The following is a 27,259-nucleotide window of genomic DNA, read 5'->3' as shown; positions in this document are numbered from 1 at the left end:
TGTCCGTCAGACTGATTTCGAATAATGTAGAATGAAAAATGATGGTTTTGGTTTAAAAAGACACTGCATAACTCTAGCTAATCGTAAGACAATTTACATGTCATTGTTGTCAAGTTTCAATTTTCTTACTTTTTACGATAAAGATTTGATAAGACTGGAATAATTGCCGCCAAACGAAATTGCAGCAAAACTTTCGAATGCTAAGCGTGTCTTCAATCCAAAAACGTTCTACCAATGCACAATTTAAGACCTTTACTGTCCGTTGTATTGATTCAAATTAAAAACGTTTCCAAAATGGCATCGCACCAGGCAGTTTGCACTCCCACCAACATTCCCCGTTTAGGCTGTTTTCAGACCTCGAATGAAACGTCAACAAAAAGTGAATAAAAACGCCGTTTCACAATTGACCTAAAATATTCAAGCTGTCATTCCAAGGATCATTAATTTCGGAAATTATGATTACCAAAAACCAAAGTCCCCCAGTATGGCGCACGCGGTACGGTTCAATGGACGCTTGGTGGAGGAGACGGACGGTTTTGTCGCGCGGAAAAGGAGTCACCTCGACGAGCAACCCCGAAAGGCGGCCAATTCGACACTGACCACCCTCGCACCGGCCGGGTGTTGTAGTCCTACAGATATATTGATTGAGCGGTAACTTGTGAAATGGAACCGAAAGGAAATGACGGAAATAATACAACAAAAGGAGAACAGAAAAACGCACGTTACAAAGTACTGTAATAAAAATGTAACACTCGTTTACGTACTCCAGGGAAGCGTGGGGTAGGTGACATAAACATAAAGACAAATTATGAAACAAACCCTTTTGCCGCCGCGGCGCCCTAATGATCGATTTGCATGTTACCGTCGATTGGAGAAGCGACGCTTTATTTCCCAGTTTGGTCTTTTTTTTGTTCGTTCGTTCCGATGAGTGCTTTTCCTATCGGGCTCGAGTTCGCCAACATCGAAACTTCGAAAAAAGAGCTGTATAACCGATTGAGCGTGATGTAGAAACGATCGAGAAGTGTAACCGCTTTGGAGAAAAAAATACTCCGGAAACAACTCCAACAAGGCTCGGAAAGGTACATCCTTTGCTGGTGATGAAGCACGAATGGAGTCGTCTCACTAAATGTTTGATGAAAAGGAGTCCTCTTACAAAAAAGACGTTAAGTTTTGCTTTAATTAAGGGTAAATTTAAAGTAATTATTTTATAAAAACGCCTAAGTGTCTTTTTAAACAAGTTTTGTTAATATTCAAATCGAACGAACTCGTGGAAGAAAAGCAAGCAAAGTTCGTGAAAGAAACATGTTTTCAATAAATCTGAAACGCAACCCACAACAACGGAACAGAAAGGCCCCTCGTGTGGCCAATATGGTAAACTGGCCAAGTGTTATCTCATTATTTTATCCCCCAAAATCGTTTCATTAACACCACCTTCGCCGATTCGCATGCATAATATTGTACCGCAAACCACTCGCTAATGACTGAAAACGTGCTTTTCGACACTCGGCGTTGTTTTCGGCCGGGCCACCGTAACGCAAAAAAAAGGCGAAACAAGCCGTATTGCCACAAAAAAAAAACACGACGCGGAATCGCATGACCACCAACAACTGCTACAACCACCAGGCAGTCAAAGTGTTGACCGGATCGTTAAAACCATCATCGTATGTTCGACCAGCGAACCCCGGGCCCCAAAATGTGCCCAATTAGTTACAACGCACCCTCGGCCCCGAACTGCCAGCGGGAAGCCGAAACCCCAAAGGGGGTGCTAAAGGATTGTTTCTTTTTTTCCGGGTGGCGTTTTTTTTTCTACTCCTTGTTGTGGTATTTCTGTATTCCAATCTGCACCGCATTACTCCACGATCACGTCATCAATAGTGCGCGCGCGGATCGACGAAATATTTTCAGCCACAGAAAAAAGGCCGATTTTCGCTACAGACCCGCCGGACTTAAGACGCCGGGGTAGCAAGGTTTGCGAAGGCAGGGAAAAAAATTACCACCACTCATTCGTGAGTAAACAAAAACCCCCCGCATGCCCACCGCCCAACGGCAGCTCGTCATAATCGTATTATTTATGGCCGGCCAAAACATAAATCGTGACCTCCCGTCCATCCCATCCAAGCCCCGGGTGGAAGCAACGAAGCCGGTAGCCTTACGCCCGCACAGCATCCAGTTCGGTGTTTTTTTTTCGCCTTCCACCGAAGATAGCAACGTGCGATCGAGTGATAGAGAGGGGCCTTATTTTTACCTCGCGTTATTTTTTTTCCCCACAAATAAGGCAAAAAAGTTAAATCTTTTATCACCTGCACCACAACCAAGTGGAACGCGAACGGGTAAAATCCGCATAATGTGACACCACAGCATAAATATCATCACTTTAAACTGGTGTAAAACGGTGAGATTTACGGCGAGCGGAGGCGCCCAGGGTCCGACACAATTTTCCTCATCCGCATTCGAAGGATCGCCACTTTCCGGCTTCCACGAAAATCGCCTTCCAAAATGCACTTGAAAACAATGTTAGCGCCGCTACTTTTATATGCGTTCATCCCTAAAGGAACCCACACACAAACACGTACCAATACACCGGCTGAAAGGCCACCTTTTCGAGTGCATTCTTCGTGGGTTCGGAATGAAAGTGTGGCAAGAATAAATTTAACACCCCGAAAAACATGACCATTTGCTGTCGGACATTCAATTTTCCTTGGCTCGCAACGGCAAACCGTCACGAAACGGGCTCCAAAAAACAAAAAATGCAGGGAGGAAAGCATACAGCTTACGTGGTGTTAAAAGAAACAATCGAAACCGATCCACCCGGAGAAGGATGGTATGCGTTCGCCTTAAATCTAAATTAAAAAATAAATAAGAACCGGTTTCAAATCAAGCTTAATCTTGCAAAAATGATTTCAAAACAGATAATACAGTAAAGTAAATAACTAGAACATTCTTTTTGGAGTTGATTTCGTACTTCCTTCATCTGAAAACGAACACTATGTTTTTCTTATTTAAACTGTTCACTGCTATACGCTCTATAAATAAAATTACATTTTCCACATATCCTTAGAGGTTGGGAAAAACAAAGTAAAAATATTACGCTCTTGATGAAATATGTTTCAAACAATCGACATATTTTAAAAAAATATATATGACAAAATAATGCTCATAATTGTGGAGCATAATATGTGGAAAGGAAATTTCCAAAAAAGGATATAAAAATTACATTCCCTTTTCCGTTCCGAGCTGGAATTAAAAGGCCACGGAACCCGTTTAATCCTGTGCAAGTGTAACATTCTTACTCGAGCAATGCATGTTCCCTCCGATAACAATCTCCCAACCTCGACTCGGCTGCAAACCGGGTGGCCAAGGATATCCAGCTCGCTTTGGCTCTCCTTCGCTTAAGCTCTTCGGCTTTCGCGTGTATTAAATTCGAAACAAACGCCGATATGGGAGCAAATTATCCGACCACGAGCCATAAAACGGTGCGCACCAAACGAAACGGCACGGCAAAAGGTTGGGAAACATAAACGGCGCCCGGATAAGGCGCATAAAGTCGTCGAAAAGACGGCTTGCGTTCGGATAAGGTGCGTAAACATCGTTCACCGGGTGTCGGAGCGGTGCGAAGACGGAAGCTAGGACCCGCGGCTCGGAACCGGTTCCCGTGTCGAACACAGAAGCTTGTAAAGAGCATGTTCCCTATCGGCTGCACACGATAAGATAAGACAGCCCTGATACCTGGCGGAGGTGAGGAAACCGTTAGCGTCCCACCGATAGAACAAGTTGTTTAAGAAGGCTGACACAAGACACACACACTCATGTCGCTTTCGCTAGGATCCGGCTTCGGTCGGCGGATGCATTCATCGAGCTGGCAAAAGAGGTGTTGAAGAGGCCACAACTTCTGGGCCCACGAAGGTCCAGGAACCTACTTGCATACGGGTTTGCAGCACGTTGGATCCCAACTTCATGCAACCAGCGACGCCGCGGGTGGCCTGCAAGACTCACCCCAGCCCAATGTCCAACGACGAATAGACCTCGTCGCGAGGAGCGCGCACAAATGCCCCGAGCAAAGTGGTCCACTTTCGATGAATGTTCGATGAGATCGTGTTGCCACGAGTCTTTGGAATCGCGTCGCTTCTCAAGCCGAAGCAAAAAAAGGGCAAAAAAAGCCCGATCGCTTCCGGGAGCGTATCGCAAACGCAAACGAAAACCCCGACGGATCACGTTCGGGGAAGGCAAAAAAGGTCACACTTCGTTAGGGAAATTTATTGCCATGCGAGATGCTGCCGAGCAAATTTTGGCCGCGAGTTAGTTCTGAGCCCGAGAAAAGCATGGTAACAAGATTGTAAAACCACTTCTCGACGGTGTCAGAATCGGAAGGTTTGACCAACGTGTGACTGACCACTTGGAGGTTCTTTTCCGCTCCGGGACGCCTCGTATTTCAAACGGCCCAAAAACCGGTCATGGGAAGTTGCTCCCGAAGCCACCGGAAAAGCACATCAATGGTCAAGCTGTTTCGGCCGCGTCTCATTTCATCCGGTTAGTCGGATTGAGCCTGGGAACGATGAGACATCAAACGGAACAAGTACGTCTTCTGATGCTTGATGGGATGTGAAGTTTCGAAGTTCGTCGATGGAGGTTTTGTTTCATCCCTGGGAATCTTTATTTCGGGCAATCCACCACTGTATGTACCGCTATTCCGTTTATTTGTTTGCTACTATTCTACGATCTAGACTGACGATTCTAGACCAGGGGTCGGCAAAGCCCGTCCCGTCAACTGATTTTATCCGGTCCCTAAGAAAATTTTAGTGCTTTAGCAAAATGATTCTCCATTGAAAAGGATATCACTTTGAAAACATTCATTCTTCATCGTTTAAGGTATCTGGCCCGCGCTTTCGAATTCCTTTTAATCAACTGGTCTTTTTGAGACATGTATGGCGACCCCTATTCTAAACGAAGGAACTAGTTTAACGAGTAGATTCTACCAGATGTCATGTTTATTCGGTTCGACATCAAAAAACATCTAAGACTATAACCAGAACGATTTGATAAGAATCAAAACATCCTATAAAGCTTCAATCAGCTCAAGATATCAATTTTTAGTTATCTCGTTTATTAATTCTCTTTTACGACTTGATTGATTTGAAAGAGTTTTAAAATAGAATGATGCTGTTTTTGGCAAACTTCTTTGAATGTTACATGTTGTACCCGTGTCCTTGTTGTCCTATTGGTTCCAATGTAGAAGCCTCAAATGTTTGTTTATCTATCATCAACTTCAAGGAATGAATTTTAACTGCACAACATTTAGCCATTAATTTCAGTCAGTTGCTCAATTGATCAAAACTGTTTCATAATTATTTCATTCAGCCCAATGCAAAAATAAATGTCTGCAAAAATGGCTTCCCTCTGCCCCTCGCACGTTATCATTTGTGTTTCGAATGCATCCTGCCCGGAAATTGGTCGATTAACACATCGGATAACGTTTGATCGATTGGAGAAACATTCATTCTGCGCGTGTAACGATATTCGACTTTTAATCTAGCGAAACATGCCAGCCGCGGAACGGGACGTTACAGCACCCGGCGTTATCGATCGATTTATCGTTTGAAAAGCTCCTCCACAGTTTGTTCATTCTCGCTTCGAGCTCGATCGCAAGAATAAGCGAACACGACAGGAACGATATTATTCTTGATAGAAGAGATATCGGCTAATCGTCATCGGGGCATTCTTAATCGACTGGCAGGTGAAACTCGACGGAACCCGGACAGATTTCCCGCTGTTTCGCACTGTCACGCCCTGCTCAGCCGGCGCCAACCGTCTGGGATGGACCAAATGTCGTTCCGAAGTTGCATTTTTCTTCAGTGCATCACGGATCCCAATGTGCAGCCCTCGTGTGTTTATGTGTCTATGTTGGTTGATGCACTTCAGTGCAAATATTGTTGCTACCCCCTTTGCGTCCCCTTACATGTATGTATACGTTGGGCACGTGTAATAGTTCCTTTCGTTCAATTCCTCCTTTGAAAGTTCCACGTCTTCGCTCCGGTTCGAAAGAGGTGTGGAAAAAGCGCCCCCTAAGAAAAGGGAAAATAAAAGGAATCCAACGCGGCAGGGTTGCGAGGAACCGATCGAAGGTAGGAAAAGAAGAGAAAAAGAACGAACAAAAATTACGAGAGGTTTGCGAAGAAGCTGTTGCCACCGGAAGATAAATCAAACTAAATGACTGTTTATTTATTTAATGCACAGAGAACCATTTTTGCAGTGACGCACTGCGGCACCAGGGACGACGGTGACGAAAGGGGGAAGGAAAACGGACCGTCCGTTGGGTCAAGCGCGTGGAAAGTAGATCTCTTTCGGAAGGGAACTGGCCAAAGCCCGGGTTGTCCCGTCCCGTTTTTCTTTACCGTGGATATCATTCCATATGTCTTCCCATTTTGGTTCCTTTCTTTTCTTCCACCGTTTCCTAACGTTCCCCTTCGTCTACACCTCAGTCCTCAGATACACACACACACACATTGCGGTCGGGCATAAATTGTTTATGTGGTGTAATTTTGCGGTCCATTCATGATCGGAAATTTATCTTATGAAATCATAATCACGCTGGGATGGTATTTTTTCCCTCTCTTTTGTCCTGCTGAGAAGCGTGCAAGGAATCCTCACACCCTTAAAAGGGGCGCGAAAATGCGGAAAAATGTCACATCCCGTGAGAAACGTGAGAGGAGATCATGCTTCGGAGGCCGTGTAAACGATGAGGCGTTACCGTGGACGTCTAAAAATAAAGGGTCTTAATTAGAAACTAGACAGCGAAAATGGTGCAATGATCATTTTCTTTCCAACCTCTTCTGCATGATTCCTCCCGTACATGGAGCTTCTGCAAGAAGCTGTCCACGAACCGACCGGGCATTAAGCGAACACAAGATTCCAAGTTGTTTAACGATTTAGCGGATCAAATTTCTGCAACTTTAGGAATACTCCATCACTTTGAGTGGATAAACAGTGGGAATGGAACAAGATAACATTTACGCAACGCAAGAGCGAGCCAGGGAAAGACAATCGAAACGGCGAGGTCAAGAGTGAACCGACCCGAAATGCAATCAAATGAAGGTGTTTATTTTCTTGCGCGGCGATTAACGATTGGCAAGGCCTGCGTCTTGCATGGGCCATCTTCCTGCCGAAGCCGTTCTCATCCTCACGAGAGAAAAAAAACAACGGCCAAACCACGCTCAGAACACCATCGATCGATCGATGCTTCGGTGCGTCTTCGGGTTGGGTGAAATTAAGGAAATTAAACTAATAAAATTAACAGGAAACAACGACTAAAGCTGTCATCGAACTGATTATCGTCTCGGATGGCCCGCGTCGGCTGGAAACGGATGGAAGAAGAGCTCGAGACAGCCAACACCGATCCGCGGTGTCCGATCGATGTTGATCAGATCCCGTCCGCTTCCCGCTGGCTGCCAATCCGGGATCCCTTCGAGAGACCGTTTTACACCGTTTGCTGCTTCATTGGGAAAACGAGAACGGGTTCCAACCGGGAGGCTACGAGAAGAGGAGCTTAAAAAGTAAATTAAAAAAAACCACTCGACGATCGTAGGACGCAGCCATGTTGGCAGCTTCGACTCGGGCCGCTGGTGAAAATGGAATTCTTTTATTATCTTGTTTTGTCACTTTCGAACGACACCGAATCGATGATTATCTTCGAGCTTCTTGCTCTTCTCGCCAGCAGTAATTTGATATATAAATTTAATTTTAATTACATGCTGATCGACGAAACGGCGATTTCGATCGGAGCTTATCGTTTCGGCCCGGTCCGGGCCGGGTTTCCTGCCGATTTTTGAGGTTGAGCATGAGAAAAAATAAAATTGAAATGCGTAACCTATACGACTCCTTAAATAACTCACAGGGAATTGGTGTGTGTGTGTTTGTCTGCCGATACTTGTGCGGCCGGAGTGAGTGAGCGTGATGAAGCCAATTATGGAATATTTTATGTCCGAAAGCTTTATATCGATAAATCAAAAACACAAATTCGGTAAACATGTACTTGGTTCCAAAATAATTTACACACCGTTTGTAAGACTTTCACTCGTCGAAATCATGTACTTTCACAGGCGTAACTTAAAACAGTAATCTTTTTTCTCCAAAACAAACATCAGTAAGCTTTCAAAATTCATTAAAATTATACTTGAAAGTCACGTTGGTCGAACCAACACAAAATGACGCCGCAGAAGTTGGGTTGTAAACTGTAATAATCTTGACCGCTGACCGACACACGTTCGCAGCCAATAAATACGGGGATCATCAGCACGAAAGATCACGTACATGACCCACTCGATACATGAAGTTATTCGCAACGACAAAAACAAAAATACCCCGCGTAAAAAAAAAAGTGGAATAAAACCATCTTCTGTCGACACATGTTGAAGCTTCAACTGTAGGCTTATAAGAGTTAAACCCCAAGCCAATAGATATGAGACAGGAAGATGAGAAAACCTATAAACTCAATCGTGTTGAACTCATAAAAAAGCAGCACAACTCACAGTCGATGTCGCACAGTGATGATCAAAACTTTACTTTAATTCAAAATCGACACCAGAAGGGAGTGAGAAAAGCAGCGCATTTCCAAGGGATGACGAAACAGAAAATTAAAAGTGAAGAAAATCTATAAGCGTAAATCTTTCCTTTATGCTTATTGATTTATTCCACCGGGTTCCGCCCGGGGAATGGCTTGGTGGCGCGTAGGCAGCGAACCTGGTGGCAGCGGACACTCGTTGACAGGAAGGTCCACTTTAAACACTCTCCCGATGCCGTTTGTGGGACGGAAGGGGAGGAAAGTGTCGGGGAGGTAGCCGTAAATTATGATTTTATTTGAAGAAATTGAAACGGAACCCGTAAAACACGAGGAATGTCTATGGCCCCACCGTGGATCGCTCCGTCCACGATCAGGTTCTCGACCTGGAAAAAACTCCCCCACGGCGAGGACGAAACGGGGCGGCCTACGAGCGCTGGCCGTATGGGTTTCTCATGCCGGTTGGTTGCTGCACGGCGCGGACATGCCAAAGGTGTCCGAAATGCGCATGCCCTAGCGAACGGCGAACCCGATAAACTCGTTTCAAGCCCTGCCAACACCAGCGTCACACACACACAAACACACAGGCACGCAAACGCCACCGGGACGTTGCTTCCACGTCTACCGTTTTACTACTGTGGCCATGCACGGAAACCGTGTTCGCCATTGACATGTTGAAAATTTATCACTTTCATCGACTGGATTAGTGATTTTATTGCTTTATTGCAGCGTCGAGTCGAGTCGGGTCGATGTAAGGAAGCTGCCGCGCGGAAGATGATGGGGGAAACCGCACATTCCCAGGCAGGCAATGGCAAGGCCAAGGTCTTCGAGGGAAAATTCACGACCGCAGCGGGCGAAAGGAAGGGGGGGAACAACAATGCGCCGGATCAAATCGAACCTGATTATGATCCGGCTCGCGAGGTGGGCACGATCGTCTCGATCTGTCTGTTTTTCACACTTCCTAACAACCGGATCGACCGTTCTGGCCGCGGGTGGCGGAACACCGGTAACGAGCTTTCGGGTGCCATCATGCCACGGTGTCCCCGGCGAGGTGAGGGCCTCAACAAGACCTCAGACCCGATCCGAGGCCAGGAACCCGCGCTTGTTCGAAACCGATGTTCGATGTGTCGCCCGGGTGAGTGTGAAACCCCCGGGGGGACTCGGGGGCTCGTAAATTCATAAAAACAACATCGCCAGTCCCGGACCCCGAGCCTAAGCCGGTTGAGAAATTTAGCGCACTTGCGTGAGAAGCCAGCCAGAGCAGGATGGACCGGATTACATGTGCGCAATTCGGTTCGAGGCACAAAGGTAGGGGGGAATGAAAGCATAACGCCTCACGAGTGACGAAGGTGTGAAAAACTGTTTGCTGAACTGGCCCCGGGAACCAGGGTTGCTCCCCGGAGATTGCACCGTTTACGATCGCACAGTCAACGGGAGGAAAGAATCTTGTTCCAGCGGAAGTTTATGTCGCTTCTTGGGCGAGCGGTTGTCCGATGCTTAGGTGAACAACACCAAACATGATGCTTTGCCCGTACATCGTGCCACCCGGACTATAAAGGTTTTACGAGGGTAGTGGAGGCCGTGTAATCTCGGGCTGGTGGATTATCCCTCGATCCATCCATCCGATTGATCTATTTACAACACATATCATTCAGCGGAGATTAACCCCTTCTCAGTTCAAGTATCCAAAGGTGCTGGAGAACAAGATAAAACTAGATAAAAGAAATATAAAGCATCATGTAGTGATCAAAAAGGTGTAATAACCTACAGATTACAAAAAACCGTACTGATCAGAGCCTTTCTTACTTAAAAATGGAGGAATTACTGAACTCATCATCTCCTATATCGCACGATATCCTCAAGCAGGAATTGATCTCTATTTGGGGAAAATGTTCTGTGACATTCTCCCTTATATTTTAAACCGGTATTATGCCGTTCGAAAACTGAAGAATACTGATCTCTCTGTTTTTAATATCCTGAAAGTAACTCATAACAATTTAGAAAGTTACTTCGAAAAAGGTGATAAGAACTTTATCATGCTCCAAAAACGAGGCATAAAAGTAAAGAGTACAAGTCTTGAGAGTATTTGAGCTAAGAAAGGGTTCCATGAAAAGGGTCAACAACAACCCAAACAACACTGTCAATCGTCTCCCGGAGGCCTAAGAGTAATGAAAAGATGAACAGTATCCAATGAATCATCGTCTCAGTTCAAGCAAAGGAGTAGCTTTGCGAGGTCAAAGTGACTTGTAAAAATAGCGCCGCCGTGCTAGAAATAGCCTCACCTATGAGCTTGCCCGATCCGGCACTAAATCCACGGTTCGACACGTGTCACCGAGGTGACCGAGGAGGAGTTTTGCTAAAGGGAGGCCGCGCAACCGAGCGCAACCGATCCCTAGCCTGGGCGTGCTAATTGCCCAACGATTACAAACTCATTTGGGCGCAATTACTGCCTATATGCCCTGCCAGGTCGCTGCTACTAGTCACACACACACACATGCTGACTAAGCTGGTGAGTGCGTACACACCTTTCGGAGTGCTTGCGCCACCCTGTGGCGGTGAACACTGGGAGCAATTTCTGCAACCCCGTGGGGGGGCCGTCGAACAACTACTCAAGTCCGAACCTACTACTACCGCGGCGCGGCGACTACTCCACACTGTTGACAGATGCGCTGTTGTCAGACGACAAGGTTGGGGCGACTTGGAGCGTAGAAAAAACGTCCAGCGATTGGTATGCCGCCACCCTGTGACAGGGCTCTGACTTGATTGACACATCTGTCAAAGCGACACCGCCATCGCCGAGCGAGATAGAGAGAGAGAGAGTTAGAGAGGGAGGCCAATACTTACCGGCCCGTCTTGGTGATGATCATCTCGGTGCCGAGGTCGTGAAACTTGTCCCACAGCTCCTTCGTCTCCAGGTGACACTGAACGGGCCGCAACTCGTCGCAATTGCACGATCCAACGATGGTCGGTTTGCTCTGCAGCACAGGGTGACAAAGAAAAATGCATGAATTATTCCCGGAGCTACCAGCTCTGGGAGCGGGAAGTACCTACCGGAGCTGGCTCTGGCGTGAGTCGTTCCTCGTCCGAGGGAGTGCCGGTCGTGCGGGTCGGTGAGTGCGTTCCATTCCGGGAATGTGACGCACGGTTCGACGTAGAGGAACCTCGGGCAGATGCTGGAGCCGCCTCGGAGTCGCTACACTGCTCCACATCCACGTCGACCTCGTCGTCCGGCTCGGGAAACCGATCCACGGAAAGTGGACCTACGTGGGACAATGTAAAAACGAAAATGTAAAGATATGCGATCGATTAGGAAGGTGTGATAAATAATTGCTCCGCACATTACACACATTTGTTGATAGCGTCCATCTAGCCCGCTCGACGTCGGTCGTAAATAAATCACAAATAAAGCCTACCCCGCCCATTCGCGCCACTCGCCGACCTCTCATCTGGCGCGTAAACATGATCTAATTAAATTTGCATCCAAATGAGCCGTGAAACAATTCGCACGCGTGGGGCAGCTCTGGGAGTTTGGCGTACGGACGGGGACCCGCGCGCCACCGACACCTAGGAAAATTATTCAAATTTTCTTAAATTTATTCTAATTACATGTAAGTCGATGTACTTATTCCGCGCTCGTTCTAGGTACTCAGAAGGCAGCGTTTCGTGTAGTTCCACAGTTCTTGGAAAATAAACTTGCTTTCCCTTTTTTCTACAGCTACGTACGCGAAAAACAAAGTTTCTTTTTCACTCGCCAACAGTTGCGAGCGTCGATAACGTCGAGCAAACGTAGATAGGCAGACTAGATTCGGGTTTGAAGCTTCCGCTTACTTCGACGCAGTAAATCATCGTCGAGTTTTTGATGATTTATTGGATTTCGTTTTGCGTGTTGGCTTACTGCAGCCATTTTGGGAAAAATGGAGTACCTTAGAAAAAGAGCGGCACAAGAAAAGTTTATAGAACAGTTTTGTTTCAAAGGATTTTTAGTAGAATATATTAAAAATTTACCGAGCAAAAAATAATGTCATGGGTTAACATTTTTTTACGTATGGTTGTATACTCAAACTTATATATTAAAAGGTTTCTTCGTGTTCCGTGAGCAAGAATTATATCATCTTGTTTTTCTTCACGATGAATTTATTTTTATGTTGATCTAAAGCTTTTCTATTTGAAAACAATCTTCTTGAATCATTTGTTCTTTACTTTATCTCAACCATAAGTGCTTTGTGAAGCAGAAAATTTTCTTAAAAACACATTGAAAAACAAATTTCAGATTTGAAGCTTAATAACCATTCGTTTTGTCTCGCTTGGTAGAACAAAACGGTTGTCCAACCCTTTGAAAAATTCAATAATCGCCAACACCTAATAGGTATACTTTAACACCCTAGACCGCTAAGAAAGCAATCATTAGGAGGTTTCGTTCAAGGGAAACCTCTCAAACAACGGCCCACGTCAGATGTTGGAAATGAAACATCCCCCCTTCCGATTCCGGCCACATCCTTGATTTACCACCGATCGCGAAGGATGCGCTCGAGGACCTCAGTCGAACGCAGGCACCCGACTGCTGCTCCACTTAGCTGGTAACTGCTGGTTTTCCGAGCACCTCACTCGCACCACACCGCAGAGTGATCGAGTGGGAAATGACCCTTTAATTATACAATTTATCAAAATTAGACAGCGAATCAAAAAGGACCGAGTGACACGCACGCATCACGGCTGGCGGGCCGTGAGACGCATCTGATCGATTGGTGCCGAGTCCGAAGGTCCTTTGAAGCTCGGTGTGAGGTCGGGAAATGGAAACCGTGGCACCACATGCGTAATGATAAAATAATAACCTACTCGATAGATAATAACAGTGTTGCCAGCGGATCTTTTCACGCGCATTCAGCCCCTATATCCCCTTCTCTACTGGGTTTTACATGCCAGAGGTTCCTTTCTGGTCGGGTTCCGACAAGCCACAACAGATGGTTAGAAGGTTGTGGCAAAGGGCCTCTGATTTCGACGGGTTTCGGAGCCACACTTACACGAGCTGCGAAATGGTAAGCAGCTAATGCCGAATATTACGTCGCCCGAAAACCAAAATGAGCTGTCATTCAATCAACACACCGTCCGTCCGCCATGACGAGGACTTTTGGCGCGTTATTCCAATTTCCAATTTAGCGAGTGCCCGATTTTTCGCCACCAAAAACCGGTTTCAGTCCGAGTGCAACCGAAACCATAATTACCTTCGCCGATCGACCGAATGTCCGTGTGTGTGTTTCTGTGTCCCTGCCATCCACAAGCCCCGCGAGGCGACCCCCTCTTTTGGGGTCCGAAACGAGTAATAGAAAATTATTAGACAACTCGACAGGTTCGGTGCTGCCGTTTGGTTCGCCGCGGTTGCAATTAATCGACCGACGCGGAGCTGACAACAACTCGATGTTGTTTGCTGTTGATTTTTCTGCCACCCTGCAACATCCCTTGCCGCTCTCCAACACCGAAACCACATTTCCATCGCGGGCTTGAGCGACCCCCGTTATCCGTGGGTGGAGGTCGGCGCGAGACTAAACCTACACCGCTGTTGATGAAAATATAATACATGGTTTATGAAACCACATGTTTAATCAAACAAATGCGCTGTCTCGTGGTCAGCGGGAGATAAATGGAAATTAAAGATAATTTAGTTTGGTTTTAATTCCAATGACTTCACGCTAACTGTGTATGAATGTGTGAGCTTTAGCCAACGGTTGTTATAAATCATTTAATTACAGTTAAGTTTGGATATTCCATCGAGATGTATCTAAAAACCAACGGTAAATCCAAGAGTTAACAATATTTAACAATATCCCTTTGGCATACACTTTTTGGACCCCTTTGGCATAAATTTGTTGAACTCACAACCAACATGAAACTATTCTATTTATTATTCAATTCTTCAATTTTATCTTAGGGATTAGTTCTTGCATTTGATCCATTTAAAAATACACGATCACGTAAATACAACTTTTTCCAATGTTCTAATCTTCCGAATGAAAGTAAATAAAGAATATGAAAATGTGAGAATGATGTGAGTTTCATTGAGCATTATCTGAATTGAGTTTTGATGAAGAAAAGGTCACCAAACATCGCATTCCCGTGTTTTATTTTGGTTGAAATGAAAAGAAGCTATATAAAGGAGATCAGTTTTTAGAATAGATTGAGGATAATGAATGAATGATAGATTAGGAAATGTAATTTTCTGCAATTAAATGTAGAAATGAGTTTCTAAAATTGTACTAACTTTTTCTTTGGTAATCATTTCCCAAAACGGGACGTATTCAGTTTGAAAACGCACGAAAACGATCGTTTTGAACTAAAACGACTAAAAAATATTTAATTAAAAAGTTACGTGCTAATTTTGATCATAAAAAATATATATTATATAAGTCTCTTGGAAAGTATTTGATGATTTCGCGATTTTAATATTAATTTAATTCCTTATTAAATGTGTGATTTAATCTACATTCTAATTTTGAAACAAAACCCTGATAATGGTATGATTTGTAAGCTTTTAGAGTCTACAATTTATAGCTGCTTGGAGTCTCTAGAATGCTTAAACCACTTTTTTTTAAGAACCAAACAAAACTGTTCTTCATTAAAAATCTACATTAAATTTCTCCCCAAAACTACAGGACGGACGACTAGTAAGAGTTTACTATTAGATATGTGAATGAAGCTTAACTATAAGCGATTTATAAATTCGGAAAAAGTAGCAAAATCAAATTGATATTTAAAATCAATTTTTAATACCGATGCTTAACGAAAGCCCCCTGTGGAAGGGTCATATCGGAGGGCAAATCGCAAAATACGGCAGTTGCATCTTTTCCTCGCTTTCATGTTTCGCCCCTCCATCCACACCCTTCCTCCGGGTGGTGCATCCAGCGCATCGTGCCGCACTATCAACCCTAATTACGGTCTGACGCACTAATGAAGGCGATAATCTATTTTAAATTAATTTATGCATTTGTTGCACCGAACCATCAGCACGCACAAAACGGTGCACACACACGGCCATTGCACACGCAACATGACGAACATGAGCGCCATTTTTGCCAACCCCCGGTCCAGCACCCCCCTTCGGTTAAATTATACATCCCTTCCCCCCGGTCCCGAATGCTCGCGAGCGATCCGCTTCTCAAAGGCGCTCTTATCGAGAAGCGCACGAAAACGTCGCTGTTGTCTTAGCTAATGAAATCGGAGGCCCGAATCGGATCGTTCTGCTTCCCTCGCCGCTGGCCGGGAGCTATTCCTTTCTAGCACTATCGCTGCCTCAGCAGCCTGGAGACGCCTCCCGAGCAGGCCCACAAACAGGCCCACTTTGGTAGTCACTTTGGCAGCCGACACGGTGAACACGATCGGTTATTAATCTTTGCGACACACTCTCGCACACCGCGCCTCAAGATCGACGACCAAGACGACGACCAAGACGGCGCAACATGGGCACATTTTATCCCACGCGCGACATCAACGCGTCATCGCAGAATTCAATCCGGTCGAGATGGAACTCGCGCAAACGAACGCCACGCCACGGATCGTCACGGATGGTGGCCGGAAATTTATGACAACTAACGGATTAACTTCGGGCTTCCGTCGTAAATTATTAACAAGCGGGAAAGAGCCGGCGGGAGCGGGCGAGCGAGAGATGGAACACCGCTTCCTTGAGTGACTACCGCCGAAATGTGTCTGCGTGTTTCTACCGGGAGGCTGACGCTGACGGAGCGAACCGAAAACGGACTCCCAACCCCGCCGCCTGAAGAAGATTGACTCGTGTTTCACCATTTAAGGGTGCGGCCGGTTGAGCCGAAAGCTGAATTGGAAGAAGCAATCCCAAAAGCTAAACGATTGGGAGCTGTGGTGAGCGGCGATGAATGGAAATGGGAAAACTATTAAAAATCAAACCCCGCACAAATCCGTCCGTCCGGATCACGGCCCCCGTTGACTGGTGACGAATAGGTGATAGATATTTTTGCATAATTTGACAAACATAAACGAAAACTTTGAAAATGTCGTCCACAGAATGCGGTCCACTCATCGGATCGGACGTTGATGGGTAAAAGCCGTGGACGCGGGTGCGTGGGTTGCCGGGTCGGGTTTGTTAACTAGGGATACATTTTTATTACAACACCCTTGCAGTGGCGGTGGCAAATAAAAGGTTGGCTGAATGTTTGATTCAGTAGTTGTGTCAAACACTCGAGAGAACACTACTACTGGTTTTGTTATGTTGTTTTTCGATCTATTTCGTTATTTTCTCTTGGCTTTTGAATGAACGAGTAAGATTTACTATTAAACTTGAGGTTATAATACTCTTTGAAATCAGATTCGCTTTATATGTTTTCTGTTATAACATAAGTTCAAAATGTTTACCAATGATTATAATAACTAGTGCATAAATTCTGCTTACTCTTTCTAGGAAAAATAGAAAAATTATTTAAAATTATATTTTCAGCATAATCATGCCTCAACCCCTCGCGCTGCAGGAAAAAGCATGAATGGAGAAAATATTTGAAAACCTGTTCCGCGGTCCCAAGGCCTCATCGTTTTCTCCCTTCCTCGCTCCCGGTCAACCGAATTGGAGGAAAATTCAAATCAGCTCTCATCGGTACGACCGCTTTGGGACTGTTTATGATCGCTTTAGTGGCCTGAGCGTTTGTTCGCGCGTCCGTTCACAAGCCATTCGCGCGACCAAGGCGAAAAACAATAGTTTTAGAAGCTACAGGCCACAAATCAAAACGCACACAACGACCCCTCCCAAACCCAAAGGACGGTGCATCCTACAACAACTTCAACCCGTCAACCCCCTAGGCTCGTTCCGACGTTTCGCTGGCCTCGGCGTGACGATGGGAATGGAATGAGGGTGAAAAGGCGCAACAAACCCTATGAGAGCAGCTCATTTTCACCCAGTTTCTCCTGTCACCATTATGTTGCGCCCGCAAGCCGCCGCAAGACCGTAAATCATGATCTCGTTCAATCAGAAAACATCACCAGAACAGAGGGCAGCAAACGGGGCAAACGGCGTAAGACGTCTAGCAAGGAATGAAGCCGCTTTAGAGGTCACTTCAGGCTGTTTATTTGCGGCTGACAAGCGGCTGTAACGGGCAACGGTGTAAAGGCGATATCATTTTGTCCGGGCGAAATGCTCGGTATGAATGATGCTCACACAGTAGCCGCTCCGAATGCAGAAGAGCCTCGCTCCATGAACCGTCGAGTGGAAAATTATGACTTTCCACCCTCAGCCCACTTTATACGGCCCCACTCAAGCGCACAACATACCAGTCTCCCATACTTCCCAGCGCGATCAGTTCCCGTGCATCTATGCTCGCTTTTTAATGTTACTCAAAAAAATAATAAAAAGAAAAGCATCACGTCTTGAATTCCATCCGAACCATTTCCACTCGAGCTTTGCTGTTTGAGGCTATAACTCTTCCGGCCAAGCATTGCGGATTTTTCGGTGAATAAATAACACCGTTGGCTACTGTTGGCGTTCCGGTTCGCGTTTTTTTTTTTTTGCGAACCAAAAGAAGGCCACAAACCTAAGCTTCCGAGCGAAGGCCAAGCAGACAGGTGAAGTGTGGGACGCCAGAAATTATGCTAAAACTACTCAACGGATGCCACCGACCGAACTGGAGCAGTGAAGTGAAAAGCAGCTGTTGATGAACTGGCGGAATCAACCGACAACGAAATGCACGAAAGAAAAACCATTTTAAGTAAAATTTTAAATCGATCTTAATCCATTTTTAGTTCAGCTTAATCCGTTTCCATTTGGCAGATGCAAAGGAAACGAGCCAAGCTACATCCCGTAATTGCCAGTTGTTGGACGATTTACAAGCCATTTTTTTGCTAGCTTGGAAAAGGCACGTTAGAAAATGCTACAAAATGTTCCATCGCCAATCAGGTGAGTTAAATCGCCACTGTAATCGGTTGTAAATTCTCAAACAAAATTCTCGTGGCTCGCGAAGGTAAACATATCATTAGGTAGCAAATTGTAGGTTTTTTAACGTACCTAATTACGACCTCTTCGGACGTATCATTCGCCTAGACCTGAACACGATCTGTTACAATGGATACTTTGTCAAAATTCTCTTAAATATGACCAGTTGCATGAACGCACTTCTAAGTTGCTGGAAAACTCTTTATCCAACGTGATTTTTATGTCACTTTTTTGTCGAGTATTTTAGCTTCGTGTGAGTAAATAAGGTTTGGGTGACTAAATTAGAAATCCATTTTAAGAACCTAGTTGTAAATTATATAAAAACGATAATGACAGCAGGAAATCGGTATATTTCATCACCATTCGGTGGAGTCCGTCCTACACACCTTCGTATTATGTAAACAAGTGACACGCACGACACCGTTGGGGACAACCCGATTCGCGTGGTATTACTTTTCAGACTTCTGTCTCGTGTCAAGCGATTGCATTGACGTCAGTTGACAGGTATTCATATTTCGAACGGAACGAATGCGATAGAAAATTAATTTCAAGGTGACGAACGGGTTCAGCCGAAGGCTGCGGCTTTTTTTAAATAAATTTTAGCAAACATCATAAAACCAACATTAATAAACCATGTATTTGTAATCTGGTAGCTAACTACTTAACTCCATAAAGAAACAAAAACCCACCTCAACGATAGCACGAAACACCCATTTACATCAAAATTGACTAATTCAATCGAAGTAAATGAAATAAACACACGGTTTCAGACCATGACTAACTAGCCGCTGAGCGAAATAATCACATCGAGAGGCGGGAAATTACAGACCATTACAAGGCAGACACCCACACGAAGCAGCACAAAAAGGGCCCCCCCTAAGTCGTCCTCCTCCAATTAGTAAAGATGTTCGTGTGGCGCTCGGCTTTTCCTCTTTCCATCCGGCTGAGCCAATATTGGATGTTTGGGATGTTCGCAACTTATCATAATCACCAGCCGATCGCTTTTCATCGCTCGTGTAGCGGCACTGAAGTTTTCCTTCCTTTCTCCCCCTGAAGCCCATCCTGTTCCCACACGGTGATTAGATCCAAACATCCTCCGGGCAAAAGATGGCCGGGCAGGCGTCTCCAAAGCCGACCCAATCGAACACGGTTCGGATGGAGATGGAAGTGAATGGGTTATTTTATCAATTACTTTGCATACGGCAAGTTCCAATTATGTTCAGGATACCGGTAATTTTGTAGGTAGAAAGCGAGCTTTTTCTTCCACAGAAAAGTGTATTAGTATGATTTATTTAACCTTTCCATTAAGGATATGGTTAACTCGACTGAAATTACCATTTATTTGCAAATGTTATAATTATGGTGAATATTTATTATGTTTGTGACGCGGAATTCAAACATAATCTAATCGAATTTAAATTTAAATCAACTTCAACAATCTCTATCATTTCGCCTCGAGTAACAAATTTTCCCACCAACTTACTGCTGCTCCGTTCCGATGGCTCCCGGCTCGGGCTGTGGCCTCCGCGGGCCATGATGGCGGCGATGGAAAAATCCGTCCCACTGCCGCCCGTCTTCGATGCAACGAGCGCTGCAGCCGCGGCCGCCGCTGCAGCTGCAGCTGCCGTCGCTCCGGCGCAGTGCGTTTGCGTTCCCAGCAGCATTCCGGCCACTGTTTTCCCGGTCGTCAACACACCCTTTCAACGGGACGGGCCGATGAAAGATGCCGCCGTCGGTTTTGGTTTTCGTTTTCACGCAATCAAAGCACTCTGGCGACTCTTGCTACACTTGCCAACACTTGAAGCGGGCGTTTTCCTGCCGTGAAAATTCAACTTTCAAAATGTGTTCAACAAGGAACAACCAGCACACTACTAGCCTTTAATGTAACAACACCAATCGGAAGCATTTTCCACGGAATCGAAGGAAAATTGATAAACATAAATGAATTCGCCCCCCGGTTCGAGATAATCGACTAACGAAACGCAGCGTTATTTGTTTACTGTTTACAGACCCATTTTCACTCTTCTACCAATCCCGTGCACATCGCGGACACCGAAACCAGCACGGTGGAAAAACAACGCCACCCCGTGAGCACCGAACGACAAGCAAAATAACTCGCACTTTTCCGTACGCACGTATTTCGGAACATTCGCGGCTCCTTGCGGAAGGTTCGCGGGAATTTTTGGCGTACGTGCGCTTACGTGCGCCGGTAGCAAACTGCACGGGAGAATGCATATCATGGCCGCCATTCGCGCCACACCGCACGCCAAACGCCTTTCGCCGACGACGACGTCGATTGAGGGAGCAAACGGTAGAAAAAAAGGGGGCTCAAAAAGTTGCAGCCGCCACTCGCACACAAGCAACGCGCTCGTTGCTCCAAACGGCGAAACGAAAGGAGCAAAAGAGACGCGGCGCGAAAGAGAACGTTGTGAACGCGGTGAGCTGTTGGTGAGAATCGGAGGGAAATGTTTTCCCTCCCCACAAGCACAGTGGGGGAAGCGCAAATGGTGTGGTGGAGTGTGCGCGGGGGTGGTGTTGAAAGGAGAGAAAACCCTGTCCCTTCAAGGCACAGTGTGTCGAGCGGATATCCCTTTGCAAGTTTGTGAAAACAACCAAACGCGCTCTGAAGGGTGAGAGAGTTTGTCTTTTCTCCAAAACCACAATCGTCCTGTTTCCTTTCAGCTGTCCGTTTGCTCCGATGATCGATATGATGTTCCTTTCTCCAACTATCCTGTTGTCTGAAATCTCGATTTATTATTAAAGTTAAAAATAGCCAATTTATTGATAACTTTTTAGTTCCTGAACTTATTTGGATAAATTACCCCTTAAATAGAAGATCTTTTCAGTACAAGCAACATTGCGAAAAAAAAAACATTTTGCCATCTTACGTAGGTTTTGAGAAATTTGAACACCTCTTGAGGCTCCTCCTCCTCCGAAAAACCGGATTCCTTGCTCCTTGAGCGTTACCGGTTCCAACCGGTCTCACTGTCCGATTGGGGCGTGTCTCACGCCGAGCAAATTCACCACAAACTGTGAGTGCCCCGAGTGAGCGTGGGGAATTCCGTCACCTGGGGAAGGTGAGCTGTGAGTTGTGAGTTTCTCATTTCATGCCTTTCTCATTCGCGTGAGTAAACGGAAACGAATTTGATACGTTTTTAAAAAAATGTCTCATGTCGTTCAACACCCTGCTCGCTGCGTGTGCTTTTTCAACAATTTTTCAACCCATCGACCGTTGCGACCAACGCCTCACGTATGGCACCTAATTATTTAGCCCGTGCGCCCGTGTTGACTGTTGGAAAATTTTTCGGACCACCATTTTCCCCCCATTGTATCCTTACGTGGTCCCCGTGACGGGAGGACTTGGCAAAATGGTGCGTTTTCCGTTTCACTGCCGGTACGTGCCCGGGAAATGTTCCACGCCGATCGACATTTTACACTTTTTAACGAGCCGTGCCTAAGCGCTCGCTGCTCGGTGGGATTTTTGCCAAGCTGGTGGACGGAGGGAATATTAATGGGCGCATTTTACACGGCGCACCCGAACACAAAGGCGACACCAGAAAACAGCATGGCGTCAGTCGGTTGTCACTTCACTTGGTTGCGAGTTTTTTTTTTTTGCACGACCCGCATGGTCGGGCTCGGCCGGGGCTGCGGTGTAAGTAATTTTCTTCATTCGCTAAATATTTTCACGCCAACACCGATGAGCGAATTCCTTGCGACGCCAACAGGTTCCCGAGCACGAGACTTGCGAATGAAATAGAACATTATCTCCAGGGCAAGGGCAAGGGGAGCGGATGGGATGGTGGAACGACCATTGGCAAATAAACACCAAAGTGAACAAGATTCTCGGATAAAATCGGGCCACATCAAGCGAAACGACGATGATGGTAGCGCCACGGTGCGAAAGGCGCTTCGATCGGGACTCATTTCGGACGTTTTTCTTCTTGGCGTTGGTGGAAGATTGGTGTAATTTTGGCACCGAAGAAAAACGACTCATGACTTTCCGAGCGAGCCGCTTAACACACCTTTCACACCAAAGTCTTAACGGGAGGAACTGGATGTTTATTAGGATGAAACCGACCGAAGGGGTAGACAAACGTGGCTCTGACACGATCAAACTGTTGAAAAGAATGCTTCCATTTATTTTATTATAATATCTTCTGGCAAGTAAAAGCTGGAGGGCTGAATGTGAATTAAAATTTAAATAAAAAGTATAAATTGGTTTCCAAAATTATAAACTTGGGCAAGTAAATTACAAACTCTAAATCTCATTCTTTCCGATACTTTATTTCTGCAACATTTTTAACCGATTCATTCTCATAAACCGCTTTCCAAATCATTGTTTGTTCGACTCGGATACCATCTGCAGAGTTTGCAAACACCAGCAATTCATCTCGTCGATCCCAACCCGGTATCCATTAATATCTGTCGACGGTTCGGTGGTTCGGTTGCTTAGACCACAATCCGGTTCGGGCTCGGCTGCTGGAGTGACAACTTACCAAGCCCATTTTCATCAAATTAACAATCCCAACCCATCCTATCCGCCTTTCCGTCTCGTGAGGCGCGAGTCGGCAAAGATGTTCAACGAGAGAGAGAGAGAAGGAAGAACCAAGCTGAGATGTTGGCTTTTTTCTTCTTCTTTGAGGTCCTATAAATCCTCCGAAAGGCCTGCTGCTAGTTTCTTGGAGAAGTGTAAGCCCGCAGCGAGCGCTTTGCGTTCGATTGGCGATTTTTCCGGCCAGTGGTTTGGCGTTACAAAAGCCGGGATAATACAAACCACGGTTGCGCCCCGGAGTCACCGCATGCGGCCCGGGAGGAATTCCACTCCGCCACGGGGACAATAAAACCCACAAGCACCGAACAATCCACGAAAAGGTGTGATGTCTCGCCTTGCCCTTTCTGTTGCCGGCTCTCCGCTGCGGAGCCTCTCTGGGGCGTTTTCGTAGGGCCTTTTATTTACACTTCAGACCATAAACCACTCACCGGAAAGATTTACGATCACTTCCTTTTCGGTAGCTCTCGAATTTGAATCCAGTTTTTTCTCTAGTTCTTCCAAGAGTCTTTTCTCTTCAGAGTTTCCTTAGCTTACCGTTGGGTTTTCTGGGGAAGGGGAAAAACACCAAACACACTCCTCATTTCGGGCCTATAGAATGACCCGGTTTTTGGCGGTACTGCGGTTTACTTAGCACGAAGTCACACCCGGTCCGTGATGAAAGAATAAGAATCGACCAGCCGGGGTTTGGCAAGATGGTGACTGAATCTTTGAATCTCTTTCCTATCGCAGCATTCCTACACGATACAATAAACAAATGAATTAAACTATTTATGAGTTTATGTGCCCCTTCCGGTGCGTAGTAGCTAAAACGTGAGCATAACCAGAATCAACACGAACGGTTTGGGTCGGGATGGGTGCGTTTATGGTCCACCGAGTGCAAAGCAACGCTCAAGATGGCTCAGAACTATGTGAAGAATATGGCCAACGAGGAGTTCTGATTGGATTCCAAAAACGAGGCTAACCAAGAGAGAAAAAAAAGAAATCACAATGAATTCGGGAAGAACATGAATCGGAACAAAGAAAGGGTGTAGGAATGTTTAGTTGATAATATTACGATGTAATAAAATTTGTTTACAAAAATAATAAAACCACAATAAGAAGTCTACGTGTAACTTAGCAAAAGAGTCTTCGGAAACAGAGTTTTTTTTGCGCAATATGTAGACACGTCGCATTTTCGTCAATTTTAAGCAAAACTAGCCAATTTTTTTCTTTGTATGCTACTGTTAGTCGTTTTTTTTGTGCGTTTTCTCATATGTGTTATTCAATTTTATGTAATTATCCTACCCTAAAACATTATGGCAAATAAAAACAAAAAAAAAATAAAGTTTACGTAATACATATTAGATTTCCAATTGTATTGTTTTCCGTTTCAGATGAACGTTGCCGAAGAATACTTAAATCAATGGAAAGCAATTATTTTACATGTTTGTGCATAACTTTCACGCAAGCTATTAATTTTTTCATCAGCATTCCAAAATAAACCACACCTTAAAGATATACTTTTAAATTCTTCTCTTATCCTAACAGACAGACAAACAAAACGGATAACTGAATAAAAAATCCTACATTTTCTCAAAAAAACAACAAATACCTCCCATTAAACACACAGTTCGACCGAATATCAGCCAACCAAACGATACGGTAATGGCAGCCGGCAATATGGTGCTTATCTTTTTTCACATAATTTATAAATTTCGTTACAAATTTCCATCCACCACCGGGTGCCTACCCCCTTCCCCGTAGTATGTGGGAGGAACGTGCCATAAACGAGGCAAAATGGGGTTGGAAAGAAACAAAATCAAACCTAACCCTTTTACCATCCGTTTTGTGAAAACCAGCAAACCCAGCTCCTTTGAAGCCGCGATGCAGCAAGGAGAGAAAGAGAAAGGGAGGTAGAAAAAGAAAAACGAAGACCTTAAATACACCCATCATTTCGGGCAGCAACGAGGAGAATGGAGAAAAAACTTAAATAAAATAAACGCCATTTGGTTTCCGGTCGCGCAACCGGACTGACGGACCTCGTCGGCGAACTCTTTTTTGCTAAATGAATACGATACAAGGTAAGCTTCTCTTTTCCATCCACCTTTGCCGCTCTATTGGTCTCTCTTTCTGGGACCATACCAAATCCCGCATCTTCCACGAGACAGTCTTCTTGGGGCGGGAGAAAATCGTTTAGCGCATTTCTTTCCCTCGTAACGGGGGCCTTTTCCCTTCGGGGGGTGGAACGAGAAAAAGAAACGAGAGAAAATCACAAAACATCCGACCGAGTCTTCCGGCCCCGAGTCCAGGGCCTTGATGCCGCCCGAGATTATTTGCGGCGCGCTAAATGCGCTCCGGTGCAATATCAATAAAGTCCGGTCGCCAAGGACCGTTCCAAGGGGGGAAAAAAAGGAACGGGAGGAAACGATTCTACGAACGGCATCGATGAATTGGAGTCGGAAAATGGGGCGAAAATAAATAAGCTTACGCTTATCGGAAATGACGCAGCCGCCACAAGCCAACGTACACCGACTCCACAGATGACGTACGCTGGCCGGTTCTTATGGTTCTCCCCGCCACCCCGTCGTACCCCACCGAACGCTTCCTAAAATTTGCCTCGCGGGAAATCGCAATCGAGGCGATTTTCTCAAGTGCGCCTCGCGCTAACCCCACTTAGTGCGAGGGCGCCGGTTTGTTTTTCCCTTCTTCCAATTACGCCGCTTTCCCGATCGCCTCCCGATCGGTCGACTCTTGGGCGGCGTGAACACTTCCATCTCCAGATGATTACCTTCGGCGGACGCAAAGCAGGTCCACAGTTTCGCGTTCCACCCGAGCCACGGTTGCGCAATCTGGCCGCTTTCCTCGGCCCCCGGGTTTTTGAGTGGGTTTTTCATTGGCTTTTAATTTCTTGCAGCTCGACAACCTGTCTCCCCGGAACCGTTCCCGGGTTTCCACCGCCTTTCCATGCGAGGCGGATCTGATTTGAAGTGGCTCAGACGCTCTAATCGATGGAAAATAAACGCCTGTTCGACACACACGTACGTAGCAACGGCTAAATGGACGCCATTTTTCCTCGCACCCGCTAGAAGGGAAGCTAATCGACCTCCCTCCCTGCTAACCCCTTTCGGTGGGTGTCCGGGTTTACCCCGGTGGGTCGTATTTCCTTTCCAAAGTGCGCCTGTTCAACTGGACTGGTGTATTATGTAAGCATATTTATTATTGATATCGTATGCTTTGTTCTGCTGCAGTGTTCAGGCTGGGAAATGCGTTCCCAATCATTTATAAATATCGCTCCACGGTGTGATTATTTGCTTGGGAGATAATTTGTCGACAAAATAATTGAGAACATTGAGTGAAAAATTGCATGACGTAATGAATTATAAATCGTCAGTTGGAAAAGCCTGTGAGCCTGAGAAATAAGGCTCTGCTTTCTACGATCGTTTAGAGCAATCGGGTTTTAACAAGTACACAGTAAATTTATTTCATTTTAAAACTCAAAACAAAACAGAGACGGATGAACAACTGGAGCTCAAATCAGTATCAATTTCGGAATAGCCTACATACTTGTTAAACTGAAAAGCGAGATCATGTTCTCAAGCCGTTCTCGTTTCCTCAAGCGGAAAACGAAATGACAAAAACAAAGGATTCATATAATTTGTAACCTTTCTTAAGTTAATTTGAATAATTGACACTCATCCATTACATTTAAAATTACTGAATTTAGTCATGTAACTTATTTGCAAGGTTTTTTAAATCACCTCGGCGCTCGTGGGCCAATATTTTCTCCCAAATAATGTTTAATATCAGTCAATCAATTTCATTTTAATTACTAATTAACATGTAAAACAAAGCGAAAAAGCATGTGCATCTTGTTTTAGAATCATGTTATTAATATTTCAAATATATCTTTCATGCAAAATAAACCCGGATTGTCAAAAGAATTTAACATTCTACGTCATTTGAAGAGTTTGGTTTTTCCATCAAACCTGATAATTCAGATCTTCATTTTTCATTCTCACAAAATTAATCGAATTCCGTTCAAGTCTAACTAATTTTATTTTAGACCCATCATTATGAATTTCTTACTAAACCAAGGAAAGATGTTAACTCAAAGGGTGTTTGATTTAAATTTTATACATACATAGAACCGTATAAACTATATTTGATTTTTATTTATTAATTTAAAGAGTTTATTCTTATTCTTAATCTTATACACTGATTATCTATTGTAATT

At 45.1% G+C, this 27,259-nt stretch overlaps 1 protein-coding gene across 1 annotated transcript in view; it reads right to left on the bottom strand.

Annotated features, from left to right (window-relative positions):
- LOC131262818 (T-box protein H15-like) overlaps positions 1-20,158 on the bottom strand; it is a 43,299-nt gene extending 23,141 nt beyond the window's left edge. The window contains exons 1-3 of the mRNA XM_058264897.1: positions 19,978-20,158; positions 11,603-11,811; positions 11,396-11,526 (exon numbers count right to left, since the gene is read on the bottom strand). Of these exons, the coding sequence (XP_058120880.1) occupies positions 11,396-11,526; positions 11,603-11,811; positions 19,978-20,158 (521 nt within the window). The remainder of the gene's footprint in view (positions 1-11,395; positions 11,527-11,602; positions 11,812-19,977) is intronic.
- Between the last annotated feature and the right edge of the window lie 7,101 nt (positions 20,159-27,259).

The sequence above is a fragment of the Anopheles coustani genome, chromosome 2 (assembly GCF_943734705.1).
Source record: "Anopheles coustani chromosome 2, idAnoCousDA_361_x.2, whole genome shotgun sequence".
Taxonomy (NCBI): Eukaryota; Metazoa; Arthropoda; class Insecta; order Diptera; family Culicidae; genus Anopheles; species Anopheles coustani.
Note: the sequence above shows the minus strand (reverse complement) of the source record. Positions and strands in the feature narration are given on the sequence as shown.